We start from the raw sequence: 13,614 nt of genomic DNA, 5'->3' as shown, positions 1-13,614 counted from the left end.
CCAAACACTTAGTTAACATGACATCACCAACATACAGTTATTTTAAACTTTAAGATTTCCCCAAATGTGTAAATGGCCGTGTACTAAAATATGGTCAGATGATGGTCATGTTGGCCCTTTTCTCTCACCTGGGTGTAAGCTGCCACATAAGAGTGTGATCCGTCGAACAGGAAGAGGTACTCCACGGGCAGGTTCAGGGTCTGAAGCTGGGAGCACATTTCAAACGCCACACAGGCCCCAAAGGAGTATCCAGCGATCCGATAGGGCCCGTCCGGCTGCACCTGTCTGATGCAGTCCACATAGAACGCTGCCAGAGACTCGATGCTGTCCAGAGGAGCGGCTGGGGGGGGGGGGGGAACAAGTATGAGCTTGGTTTGATATTGCATAATCGGTTTAGGGAAAAACACCTACTGAATGTGGGATGTTAGGGTGGTGAGCAGAGGTTCTCAGGTCTAACATGAGGTTGACAATAACAGTATAGAACGTTTATCTGTATCTGGCTCTGAAAATAGCTTGAGGCAGCCGTTGCTAAGCCAATGTGGAAGAGATTGGATATACTATATGTCTGGGAACTTCTAAACCAGTTACTCTAAGAGCGTTTTATTGAAACCATTATTTTCCCTTTGTCCTACATCTGTATTATTATATCTAACCAATGTTTAAATTGATTAAATTCATGTTTAAGGGCTATTATAGTCAGGGTTAGATTAGTTTTAGGGTACTTGGTTGGTTAGTGATCTTTAGCTTGTGAATATTTCTGTATAATACATTAACTCTTTAATTCTAACAAGTGACATGTAATGTAACTCTTTCATTCTAGGTGTGTTAGTATATTATAAATACTTTCTCTTCAGTGCCTGGGCCCCTATTCTAAAGCTTGGATAGCTTGTTGGGATGTCCCATTCTACAGATCTCCATCATGTCTTGTATTTTGAAGCTTTTTGTGAATAAGATGAATAGAATAATTAAAAAAATCATACCTTTAGTGCACTGCAGGCCGTAGCAGGGAATGCTGAGCTTGGAGGTGAGAGTCTTGAAGGCGTGGATGGAGCCCTCGATAGGATGGACCAGGAACAGGGCCCTCTCCTGGCTCTGAACCTTGTTGAGGGGGGTCACCGTGGGGCCGTCGGGGTTCACCAACAGCTGGGTCAGGTCAGACTCCAACAGAGCGTGAACACTTTCCCTCTTAGCTGCGGTGTTATGAGAGTCTGGAGATTAGGAAGCAGCAAAGACAGAACATTGATCAATAACAAAGAACTGATCTCTCCGTGATATTTAGTCATGATCTGCTCTTACTATTACCATTTGTTCCGCTTGGCTTGCTGCTGGCCAGCTCTCGCAGCTTGTTGATGGTGATCTGGCGGATTTCCCTCATCGCCATGACGATGTCGTAGTCCCGCTCCAGAGTCTGGCGAACTTCAACACTCATCAAAGAGTCCAGGCCCAGGTCAGCCAGAGAGGCATCAGGGTTCAGGCTGCTCACATCCCGCACACCTGAGGGGGGGGGGGGGGGGGGGGGGGAGACAGTTAGGACCCTGCTTACTGTGACTATAAAGAATTAGAGTAATGATTGCTTTTGGACCGATTTGTGGTTGAATGCCTTGAATAGAGAACATGTTTTAGGTTGGGTACTTTACCATTTTTGCTACACAATTCTACTTTAAGAAAAAAATGATTATAGGTTTATGGCAAATTGTATTTTGATCTGTATATACAAGTCATTTATTTTCATTACATAGAATTATTTCAACCCTTTGTGAAATCCTACCCTTGAGACTTAAAACGTATATTAATATTTTTAAAGGCATTTCGCAACATATTTATTATATACAGCAGGGATGGGCAACTTTGATGGTGGTGGGGGCCACATCATTCATGTACTGGCCACCAGGGGGCCGCAGATTCACTTGGAACACACACACACACACACAAATTCCATGTGTTGTATGTCATTATTAACAAATATACTAAGTCTGACATCTTCATTGACATTTTACAATCAAAGGGAACATCCCCAAAAAATGGGAACGTCCTCTAATAAGCTCACTAAACAAATATCAGTTCACAGAAATGTTATTTCATTTTTACAAGTGGCATGTTTGTATTGAGGTTATTAAACAGTGGAATACAACTATTTTAAACTATTGGAAAGCACGGAAATTGTGTGTGTATTGAGATTAACCATTAAGATGACATAAAGATGAAGTCATGAACACTAACCCAGACATTAGTTGTCTAACTTGAACCTAAAACACTTGTAGCCAGTCTCTGCATTCCCCTTATTCCACAATAAGGGGAATGTCCACACAGACACCTGTCAGCCCGCACTCTGCTGTTCCTCAGCGCCGCTCCCCCTCCCTCCCGCTGACATTATGAATGAAAAGCGTAGTAATCATAGATAACACGGCAGGCTCCGTGACAGTTTGTTTTCATCTGATTTCAAATAAACAAAGTCTTGGTTTTAAGAATATTAAACTTGTTTCGCCAAATTCAGATGATAAAAACAACTTGTAAGCTTGTAAAGGCATAATTACAAGAGGCAACTTAACGTCTCAGCAGGCGTAACAACAGCCGGTGTTTCTTTTGAGGGTTTCCCCGGGAAACAAACACAATACACACAAATGCGTCACAGATTATTTCGCGGTATTTGAAATCATCTACGCAGCTCGCGACGTAACTAGGAGTCTAGTGGACGGTATCAGTACTACAAGTAAAAATAAAAATAAATTAATTACGTGGTTTATAAATTAATCTGAGGGCCGCAAAAAGAGGAGGTGGGGGCCGCATGCGGACCGCGGCCCGCCATTTGCCCATCCCTGATATACAGTATTTATATTTGAGATAATTATTTTACAAGCTATGCTTTTTGGCCTCAGGCTTCTACTAACTTTGTTTTGTTGTATCTGTATCGTAACAATATATAGTAAATAAAGACAGCTGAATGTCTTATCAGCCATTGTTTTTCCATCTCAGAGCACGGTTATAATCAATTTTCAGGTTTGTTAAACTTGTTGATTTAACACAATTAACTCAACCTAACAAGGAAAATGATTCGGTCATATAGCGTGTCCCTTACCCAGGATGTGTCCGACAGCATCCACCAGGTCTCTCTTGCTTCCCGCCTCGCTCTTCACCACCGTCCTCTCCGCCAGCACGAAGCTGGACATCACCGGGCGCTTCTGGCACAGGAAGCGGTCCAGCACCTCCAGACAGGAAGTGATGCGCTGTGGGAGCGTGCCACCGACCACTGCGTCGTTGCCCCCCATGGTCTCCAGCACCACGCCCACATCGCCGATGGCTCCCCACTGAACAGCCAGTCCAGGTAAGCCATCGTGTCTGCGCTTCTCGCACACACGCTCCATGGCCGAGTTGGCGTAACCGTAGTTACTCTGGCCAGCGTTGCCACGGCCACAGCTGATGGAAGAGAAGGCCACGAAATGCTGCAGGTCTGGACAAGACTTTCTCGTCACTCTGGAGAGGAAATAAAGCTCATTACGATCCAGAGAGAAGCAAAGGAAAGGTCTCTGATATTAGATGGTTGAGTGTGTCTTACTTGTCCAGGTTTACGGTTCCATCATATTTAGGTTTGTTAACTTCGAGGAAAAGCTCAGGAGTCAGATTCTCCAACATGGCATCTTTCAACACCTGGTAATGACATAACAAACATGCAAAATAAGTTGAGATGAGATGTCAATTTAAATGTCGAAGTATTTTTAGATCAATATCACCAGAAAGGTTGGTTTTAACTGCGAGTTTGGATTAGACAGCAGTGCTCGCGTGAAATAAACAGAGTTAAGAACTTCTGCCATAGTACCATGACATACTAAGGAAACATTCTGTTCAAAATATTGATTAAAGAGCAAATACTGGGGCGTCCATAAGCAGAATGTTCAGCATTAACAACAAACAAAAACACTTATAATGCCACTGATGGTCTAGTGTGTTACCATGGCGAGGTGGAAGACCCCCCCCAGAGGGCCCAGTGAGCCGGCCTCAGCGATGAGTCGCTCTGTTCCCTGCAGTGTGCTGACGTCATTGGTCGACACCAGCACCTCCACACCCTGTGACTTCCATTCACGAACTCGCTTCGCCTGGTAACCTAGCAACAATTACAAAGTGGAACTGTGAAAAAACGAGTTACAGCGATAGCACCTAGAGGAATTAGCGCATAGCACTGGTAGGCAATAGTAACCATGTAATCATACTGAATACAGCACTAGCTAGGCAGCTGTAGGTAATGGCAAGCTATAGTGGCTCAGTCTGTAGGGACCGAAGGGGCGCCGGTTCACGTCCCAATCGGACTAACCCCAAAAAAAGGAAGATTTGAGTCTCTGGATTTTACTACACATTTTCTGGCAACATTAGCTAGGTAAACTTGTCTGTTACCAACTTGAATAACAATACTGACAAAAGCAGTGTTTCTCCTGTAATTGTATACCTGGAAAGTGGATGGGGACACCCAGGAGGAAAAAGTACATACATTTCAAATTTAAATTAAATATTCCAGTGTTTTCCGTACTGTATATTCATCCGTGGCAGACCACCGTGAACTGCAGTGGAGCAGTGAGCTTGACTAGTTTAACTGAACAAGTAAAGTTAAAATAACCTTTCTGGTAGCCTTCAGGTTATAAGTGCACTCACCTGCTGAATTATTTGATGTTTTTTGGAGGAAATATGTGACGCGATAAATGTGTACACCCTAATACATACCTCAAAATATGACACGATGGTAAGGCAGCTAATCATTTTTAATTAGCATTATCCTTTGCGCTGCCTGTGTTTGGCCCACAGCTACATTTCATCACCCCTGACGTCAGCTCAGTTACTCCTGTAGTGCTTACCGTTCCTGATGCCTGATCTGGAGGTCAGCACCAGTTTGTGGGCTCCTCTCTCAGTGAGCCATTGAGCCAGCTCCAGACCGAAGCCCCCCAGTCCTCCAGTGATGATGTAGGAATGGGAGGGGGGGCAGAAGGTGCGACAGATAGCTGGGAAAGACACACGGGAAGCAGTTTGGACTACTGGACCCTTCTCCTCATGACACACCTGTGTAAAGAGAACACCCAGTAAGAGGAAGTAAACTAGTGTGATGTCGATTTTTATTTTGTTTAAAGACAGAGCCATAAAACAATTATTAACAGCTGCAAAACATATATGCCATATATCTTTCAGTTCTTTTTTCTAATTCCAATCATGAAAGCTTGGCATGTTTGGAACAAGTGCGAGATGAGACACTGACCTGCAGGAGGACTTTGCCGATGTGTTTGCCCTGAGCCATGTATCTGAACGCCTCCTCCACTTGGTCCCTCTCAAACACTGTGGTCTTCAGAGGCTGAACTACACCTCCCATGATGCCTTCCTTCAGCAGCTTGGACACATCCTCCCACTCATGGTTGCCTTCTTCAAAGAGGGCGTCCAACAGGATGCCGTGGAAGGCCACGTTCTTCAGGAACAGAGCCATGCCTGGAGAGATTACAGCACCATGACATCAGAGGCAAGCATGCAATGCATTTACCAGGCCTTGGACAATTCAAAGAGTGCTTGTGGTTTAGAAATGCACTTTGAGCTTTTTATTCGGTGCACAGGAACAGGCACAATTGCAGTGTTAGTATCAACTCTATACATAATGTTACAATATGCTTAAGTGTGTGAGCCTGAGGTGAACTGACCCAGTGGGTTGTTGTTTGACAGATCGTATTTGCCGATCTCCAGGAAGCGTCCGTGTCTGGCGAGGCATCGAATACTGGCCTGCAGCTTCTCCTCTGCCAGAGAGTTCAGCACCAGATCTGCACCTGAAGCACACACACACATCCAGCATGTTTCAAAACCAAGAAGAAGCATCACAAACACATCCCGCTTGGGGACTGCACTAGTTTCTTTAAATCCTAAATTGAGATAATGATCAAATTGTGTCCCAGCAGGGGTTACTACAGAAAGCGTGTCTGACCTTTGCCCTGTGTGTGCAGCAGGATGTGCTGTTCAAAGGACGTGTCTCTGGAGTTAGCGAAGGACTCTGCTGAGAGCTGAGGGAACCTCTGCTGTAGGTAGGACCGCTTCTCCGCTGAGCCTACACACACACACACACACACATTTGAATACTTTATTTGGTTCCACAAATTATATTACATAAGACAGGGAATCAAATATATCAGGGCTAAGCAGCACAGAACACTTAGGGGAACACATAGCACCTCCTCTCCACACGGCTAAGCAGCCAATAGCAGCTGAAACAGAGCAATATTTGGCAATTTCTTTGGCTTTTCTCTTTGACATTCCAGCATCCTCAGACCAGTCATGGTGCATTTATATACATGGCCAAGACTTCCGAATACAAGTATGCTGTATCTACACTTGTACCCAAAGCTGGTTATCACATCGAGCAGTGGTTGGTATTTGATATACTTGTCCTGGAAAGCCTGGTCCATGCACCGGTCAAAGGCACAGCGTACTTCTAATATTAGCACCTCCCTGTGGTTGGTGTCAACAAAAACAACATCAGGTGTATTTGGGATGTTAGCAAAGACATCATTTGTAAAACCAAACCATTCTGGTAGCACTCTAGCGTGCTTGTACAAGATGTTTCGTCACACACACACACACACACGCGCACGCACGCGCACGCACGCGCACGCACGCACACAGGTTCATTCAGTTTCAATGATGAGATTATTCATGATACCTCTAATTTAGGATTACTGCAGTTTTATTTAAGACTTTTTTAAAAGCACAAATGCCCACTTGTATTTTGCAGTCACACTTGCAGAAGCATGAAGGAAACATGTCATATTTTTGAAAGATAATTCTAAAGGTTTTTAGGCCTATGTGTTATAGTACTAAGACTTTTGAAGGACCCATGGAAACCATGTAGTTATGATAAGATGATGACAAGAATGACTACAAACATTTAATAAAATAACTGTCACTGAATAAATAAACATTCCGCAGTGAATGGGAAACAGAGCCCATTACATGTGTCTGTATGACGGTGAGCAATGAGTGTGAAACGCTTACCGACTGTAGTGAAGACTTTGCACTTCTTGCTGAGTGCGATGGCGATGGCGGCCTGGCCGACGCCCCCTGACCCTGAGTGGATGAGAACCGTCTCTCCGGGGCGGAGCCTGCCCCGCACCACCAGAGAGTAGAAGGCTGTGGCGTAGACCACCGGCACTGAGGCCGCCTGCTCCAGAGTCCTGAACACAGCAGCATCAGGGTGTTATTAACATGATATAGCATGGAGTGTTTATGCTGATGTGACAGCATCCATGCAGAAACATAGTTGTATATTTAGAGGACAAAAAGGCACGACGCTTGTTTATACCATGTGTAAGAGCAAATGATACAAGTACAAATCAATGTTTGTTTATTCAGAGGTTCTGCCGGAAAGGTTAAAACATGTTTGACCACAAACACAGCCGTACATGCAGAACACACACTGAGGTCTCGCTGACAAAGCTTAGTGGTTGTGTTACCGAATGTCGTGTTTTCAATGCTAATTGAAGAGCTGATTTGTGTAACATTTATACAGCAACATTAGCAGACTAAGTGTTCAATTTCAAACATTCTTATTTAGGCATTTTATTCAAAAGACAAGGATATCAGTGTGTCAATTTAGTCCAGCCTAAAGCGTTAGCCTCCATGGTCACAGTTATGTAATGAGATTGCAGATGCTGTTGGAGTAGTAGGAGCACCAACATGTACTCATACTGTATCAATACAGCAGGCGATACCATCTTTGCAATATAGTATCTGCAGCTCTCTTATTCATGTTTATTCATGAAAAAAAGAGAAAATGGCATCACAGTAATACCACACACATACGCCCGCCCCCCCCCCCCCCACACACACACACACACACACACACTGACCAGCTGGAGGGAACATCCCACAGGAAGCGTTTGTCAGCATCCACACATGTAGCCAGGCCTCTGGCAGGAAGCAGCCCCATCACACGCTTTCCAGCAGGGTCACGACCGGAAAACTCCATACCCAACATGCACTGCTGCAGGGCCAGGTCACCTTTATCATGTACGATGAAAAGGAGAGGTAAGTTGTCTAATTGCGGGCACTACATGATGCGGTGGGTTACCGTGTGAGATTTCTTGCTGTGTGTCTGATTCACACTGTACCTGGAATAGCGTCAGGCGGCAGCTTGCCGGTGGCCAGCATGATGTCTCTGAAGTTGAGCGAGCTGTAGTAGACATGACACAGCTGGACGTTGGAGTTACTGGGCACAAAGTAGCGGAGCGGGGAGGCAATCCAGCGCAGAGAGGAGAGGTCACCTCGAGTCAGCACATTGACGTAGGCCTGCTCCGTCACTTCTTCACTCAGATCTGGCAAGCAGAAACAAAGACACATGCTTCAATGGAACCATAAGCCAAACGGACTATCAAAGGGAAGACATTTTGTTTTGCTTGGCATTAGGCTACACAGTGGTATGCGGTACTGAACAGTGCCATTGCAACAATGACATCCTATAAAGCCTCTCGTGTACTTTGAAATGTTAATATGAATAAATGAATGAAATCCAGTAAACAGAGCTGATATCCTGCCACTCATACTCCTGAAATAATGAATAGTGGCCATTAAAGTAAGCAGGAATACAAATTGCGTGGATCAGTTATCCGTTGTAGCCAATACTGAATTATTTTAAACTTTTTTCCACACATATTTTCCTCAACAGCAACACCAAAAGTGTTCTGCCAATACTGATGTTGTTGTTCGACAGCACATCTGTTATCCAACTGACTGAATATAATGGTTGTAGTTGAACCCTTGTATGGTATTCGGGTCTGTGGGACCCGCTTTCATTATTTAGCTAAAGAAAAATCATATGATAAATTATCTTTTAAAACTCAATGGCCTTGGCTCATTATCTGAACACATTTTCAATGACCACCCACTGTACCCCCCCTACACATTTACATTACATAAAGGGTGTGTGTGTGTGTGTGTGTGTGTGTGTGTGTGTGTGTGTGTGTGTGTGACTTTTGTGTTTCTGCCCCTGCCATTCCCGCACAAGGTTGTTGATAAATTGAAGCACGGACACCTGTCTGTTCTCACATTCCCGCATTATGTCTCGCGGGAACCAATCTTTATTTTTTTCCCACTCTATCCAAACTGCAAATTTGGGGCAAGACACAATAAATAAAGCTTTGCCAGTTTGGGTCCTCATCACAACTGATCAACATATTCTCTGCTCGGAGGGGCTTGTAAATGATTCTGGAAGAGAGAGAACCATTTGATGATGATGTTTCAGAATGTGAAGATCACATTTCTGAGAATTCGGAGTCTGACAGTGACTTTGAAGAAGAGGATGAGACTGAGCATCAGCTAGATGCAAAAAAGACGAGCCACAGGACCAGCCGGTCAGCGGGCAGAAAAAACGAGTAGCACTTTAATTCATTAACGTGATCTAACAAATGTAAAAGTAAATATTAACCATATGTGCTGTTTATATTGCTTGTAATCGAGAAAACATCTGTTGAGTATTTGAACATAAAATAGTTTGATTGTGTTGAATTGAAGACCAAAAAGGCACTGGCTGAGTAGCAAAAATATGAACACCACACAAGAGGCGCTTTCACACCGGAGTACTTTTCCCGTTTAGTTCCGATAGTTCCTGGGATTTTGCGTTCACACCAAAAAGAGAACTTAGTTCATGAGAACTTTCCCCCCATGTGTAGTCCCTGCTAGAGAGGTGGTATTTTCCTGGGGAGAAAAAAGTACCAATTTCTGATTGGCTGGGCGAATTGCAAACCAAGCCCTGTAAAACTCGGAAAGGTTTTGTGAAGCCGCCATTGTATTTGCTGGCATTAGCAATATTAGCATTAGCATTAGCCCTGTGCACCAACATAGAGAGAATAACTTATGGCATCACAACAAAAAACATGGAAGCGGTGGAGTGATGAGGAGGTGTTGGCGTTCTGGCGATTTACTCTGAAGGCTTCAGTCGAAGCTGCTGGGAGTCCCAGCAGCTTCGACTGAAGCCAGTCCCCAACTCCGGGGACTTCGGGTGGCAGTATACGCCGTGAAGTTGTTTGCGGCCTGCCAGTAAACCCAAAGCAGAAGAAGAAGTGAGGTCAGCAGCTTCATTTGCGTAATCTTCCCTCAGGGAACTTATTCCGGTGCGAACACGATCTGCTATAGTTCCATGGGGGAACTAAGTGCTGGGAACTAAGTACGGCCAAGTACTTGGTGTGATAGCAGCTAAGGGTTTAAACAGTGGCAGAACCATATCAATCTAACTAGAATATATGAATATGAGATTTGATATTAGTTACCTTGAGTGATGAGCTGGTGCCTAAAGACGCCCCACTGTCCGTCTCTGAACACGTTCATCACCAGGTCCCCCCCCAGCACCGACTGCATCGACTCCTGACCCGACTGGAGGCTCGGTGCTACTGAAGACTCGTTCAGATTGGACACAAATGCAGAGCTGAAATGAAAAAGAGACCACAATACATAAAATGATTACATTTACCCAATATGTATGTTATGTATGTAATGTTAGTAATTTTATAATACACAAGGTACACTAGTAATCCAATTTAAACATGCGTCCCCCAGAATCTGTGTGCAGTGCCACGAACTGACTAAACAGCTAATTCAGTCAGTCAATTACTAAATTATTAATAGCATGAGATAAGGTGTTTCAATTTGTTAAGTTTGTGTGACTGAAGTGTCTAAATGTGTGTTTGGCCGTATGTGTGTGGACCCTAATACAAATAGCTAATGCTAGTGCTAATGGGGATCATTATAAGCTCATTATAACATATAATAAGTAAAACATGTGGAATCAATGTTTTATGCACTTACAGTATACAGTCTTAAAGGTAGAATTCTGTTAACATAACAAAAGTTGTAATTGCCTTAATGGTAGAGATCAGTCTTACCGTATGCGGTCGCCCCCTGGCTCCTGCCGTAGACAGTTGACCATTCCCACAATGCCACAGTGGGCTTGAGAGGCGGTCAGCCACACTGGGGTGTCTGATGGCTCTGCCAGCTTCGCCTGAAACACAAAAACAGTTAGATGATAAAATAAGATAAATTAACAATTATTAATTCCCCGTACAATAATTTGGGTGTCATAACAACAAAAGCAATAGGACTGTTTTCAATGTATTTTTTTTAATACAAACAATGTTCTACTCCTTTTAACCCGACTCGATGGTTGAAAGACACTGGAGGACAAATACAGAAGCATTTTAAACTCACCTTGAGTGTTTCCACCCACTTGTAGTCAGTGCTGTCCACAGGCAGGAAAAGGGGCTGTTTGACAGAAGTTTGACAGCGACACAGAAAGAGGGCGGAGCCATAGAAAGACTTCCTGACAGTCACCAGGCTGAGAGAGGCCTCAGAGAACACCTTCTGCCATTCAGCCTGTGAGGAGAGGGAGAGAGTATCAGCAGAACATCAACACACCCTGACACACTCAATCTGAGGTTAGCATCGCCGCTCACTTAACTAAAACAAAAATGGTTTCTTTGGGCTTCCAGCTTCGGTGTGTGGAAAGTATACAGTTTGACATAATTATTGAAAAAATTGCTACAATTTTAGAGGTCGCATCATAAGGATGTTTAAAAAAAAAAAAGGGAAATGTACTTACTTACAATTTTTCTGTTTAAATCTTACAAAACTCAAGTCCCTCTTCAAGTCATATAAATACAGAGGATTTCTGCAGGTCTTTAAAAAATGTCTGGGGTCATTAATTTGTTACAACATTTGAATATCAAAATACACATTTATGATATCCAGGTTTTAAAGTAAGCCTTTTATTTGGTTTGTTTTAAGATATAATCTGCACACTTTTGTATACTTACTCCTGCAGCTAATGTTTGAACATGATGTACAACTCACATTTATAGAATGTAGCAATAAGATAACAAATACTACTAGAGCATATCATGAGCTTTTAAAGCTCACTTAGAGGGCAGAAACTGTCCTTTTTCATTTAATTTAATATAATTTAAGCATAATCGAATAGAATACCCTATGTTTAACATTTCAGCATGTTACACGAGCTTAAATTCTTCCAAATAAAATACAATTTGAGAATACAAAAGAAAACGGGGAAGAAAAAGCAGTAGATAAGAAAAGGTAGAAGGGTAATGTTATGAAGAATTTATTTGCACATTGTCTCCACTAACCTGTGTGAGGAGTCCTTGCTGGGCGTTGTTCTGAGCGGTGCTGGAGAGGAAGGCGACCATCTCCCCCAGAGTCTCCCCCTTCAGCAGGGTGTGGAGGAGAACGAACCCCCCCTCTTTGGCTCCAGAAGCCAGATTTGCCACCAGCACTCCAGGGTCCGTCCTCAAGGGACCCCAGGCGTGGTTACACACCACGAGGTCTGCTACTGCGCCTCCAGGGGCCGGGCCTGTCATGGGGTCCCACTGAGCTGAGGCCACTGCCATCTCCTCCAGAGTGGCCTGGTGGGGGGTCATGAGGTCCAGTTGGGGCGCTGTAGCAGTGTAGTCCACACGCAGCATGGGCTGGATGTGGAGCAGCGATGGAATGCGAGAGAAGAGCTGCCCGTCACTGGAGAGAGCCTGAGAGGGGTCGGGAGGTGAAGAGGGTTAATACTAGATCTTTAGAGACCATCATCCTGTGTCCACATGGTGTCTTTTCTGAGAGACAGCATCTTTTTTTAAATGGTTTCTTATTAGGAGAGAGTACATAAGTCTTTTTTCTAAGCGCACCAACATTTCTATGTGCCCGGTTTGATCACTTCTATTGGTTCAAAAAAGTCGCGGGTGAAATCGTGGGAGAAGCCTGATTGTATGTCTTTCAGGCCGAAACTATGATAACAAAGTCCCAACAATGTTTTATAGGCTTCATTTAACCCGGAGATCACATTATTGCTGATCTGCTGTAAGCTAGCTAGCTAACGTAGTTATTTCAGATATACTGACAGAACATTAGAATAATGAACCAGACTAACTCTGCGACAGTGACAGACAACTTTAACTGCAGCAAGTGCTCTGAATCCATCTGTGTGAGTCACTTTTCACTGTCCCCTGGTTTCCGTTGTGTTTTGAGCTCCTTGCAGTGTTTTGTATTTGCAGCGTTTTGATTATGCAGTGTCAAAAGGTAAACGCTGCGAATGGAAGTGTTTAGGGCCGTTGAAGTGCCTTTGCACCTGTCGGCTACCCTATTATGCCTAACCCCCCGATCCCACCGGAAGCTTCTGCACTGCGCTGCGGCCTCCTCCCGCGACCTCCTCCTGCGTCATAACCGACCAGGCGCCTTTCAAAACGTTGCGGAAGCGGAGCGTCGTGTGTGCAGCCCAAGCCCCCAGGAAGTGCGCCGGACTCAGATGAAAATATTCGTGCTGGCCAAACGGCGGTACTACACTTCCGTTTGGTTGCCAGGCCCGGAAACACTTTTTCCCATTGACTTACATGGGGAAAGAATGGTCTGCAAATCGTTGGATAATGTTTTTTAAACTAAATAAACTACCCAGTATGAACACTTGTATAGCCCTTATTAAAAACATTCGTTCCTCAAGTTGTAAAAATGTGCTAATAACGTTATTCTGAGAGTTATTTCCCTCTGCATTATGAACGCGCATCTAACCATCTGTTACGTGTCCCGACCAATCAGAGCACACTGTGCTCACAGGGA

General features: G+C 44.1%; 1 protein-coding gene across 1 annotated transcript in view; it reads right to left on the bottom strand.

Moving 5' to 3' along the window:
- fasn (fatty acid synthase) overlaps positions 1 to 13,614 on the bottom strand; it is a 50,403-nt gene that overhangs the window by 3,589 nt on the left and 33,200 nt on the right. The window contains exons 23-39 of the mRNA XM_034107899.2: positions 12,144 to 12,539; positions 11,212 to 11,376; positions 10,890 to 11,005; positions 10,278 to 10,432; positions 8,124 to 8,327; positions 7,863 to 8,013; positions 7,009 to 7,187; positions 5,945 to 6,064; positions 5,667 to 5,789; positions 5,237 to 5,460; positions 4,842 to 5,043; positions 3,948 to 4,099; positions 3,554 to 3,645; positions 3,077 to 3,471; positions 1,303 to 1,494; positions 981 to 1,208; positions 129 to 340 (exon numbers count right to left, since the gene is read on the bottom strand). Coding sequence (XP_033963790.1) covers positions 129 to 340; positions 981 to 1,208; positions 1,303 to 1,494; positions 3,077 to 3,471; positions 3,554 to 3,645; positions 3,948 to 4,099; positions 4,842 to 5,043; positions 5,237 to 5,460; positions 5,667 to 5,789; positions 5,945 to 6,064; positions 7,009 to 7,187; positions 7,863 to 8,013; positions 8,124 to 8,327; positions 10,278 to 10,432; positions 10,890 to 11,005; positions 11,212 to 11,376; positions 12,144 to 12,539 — 3,306 coding nt within the window. The remainder of the gene's footprint in view (positions 1 to 128; positions 341 to 980; positions 1,209 to 1,302; positions 1,495 to 3,076; positions 3,472 to 3,553; positions 3,646 to 3,947; positions 4,100 to 4,841; positions 5,044 to 5,236; positions 5,461 to 5,666; positions 5,790 to 5,944; positions 6,065 to 7,008; positions 7,188 to 7,862; positions 8,014 to 8,123; positions 8,328 to 10,277; positions 10,433 to 10,889; positions 11,006 to 11,211; positions 11,377 to 12,143; positions 12,540 to 13,614) is intronic.

The sequence above is a fragment of the Pseudochaenichthys georgianus genome, chromosome 19 (assembly GCF_902827115.2).
Source record: "Pseudochaenichthys georgianus chromosome 19, fPseGeo1.2, whole genome shotgun sequence".
Lineage (NCBI taxonomy): Eukaryota > Metazoa > Chordata > Actinopteri > Perciformes > Channichthyidae > Pseudochaenichthys > Pseudochaenichthys georgianus.
Note: the sequence above shows the minus strand (reverse complement) of the source record. Positions and strands in the feature narration are given on the sequence as shown.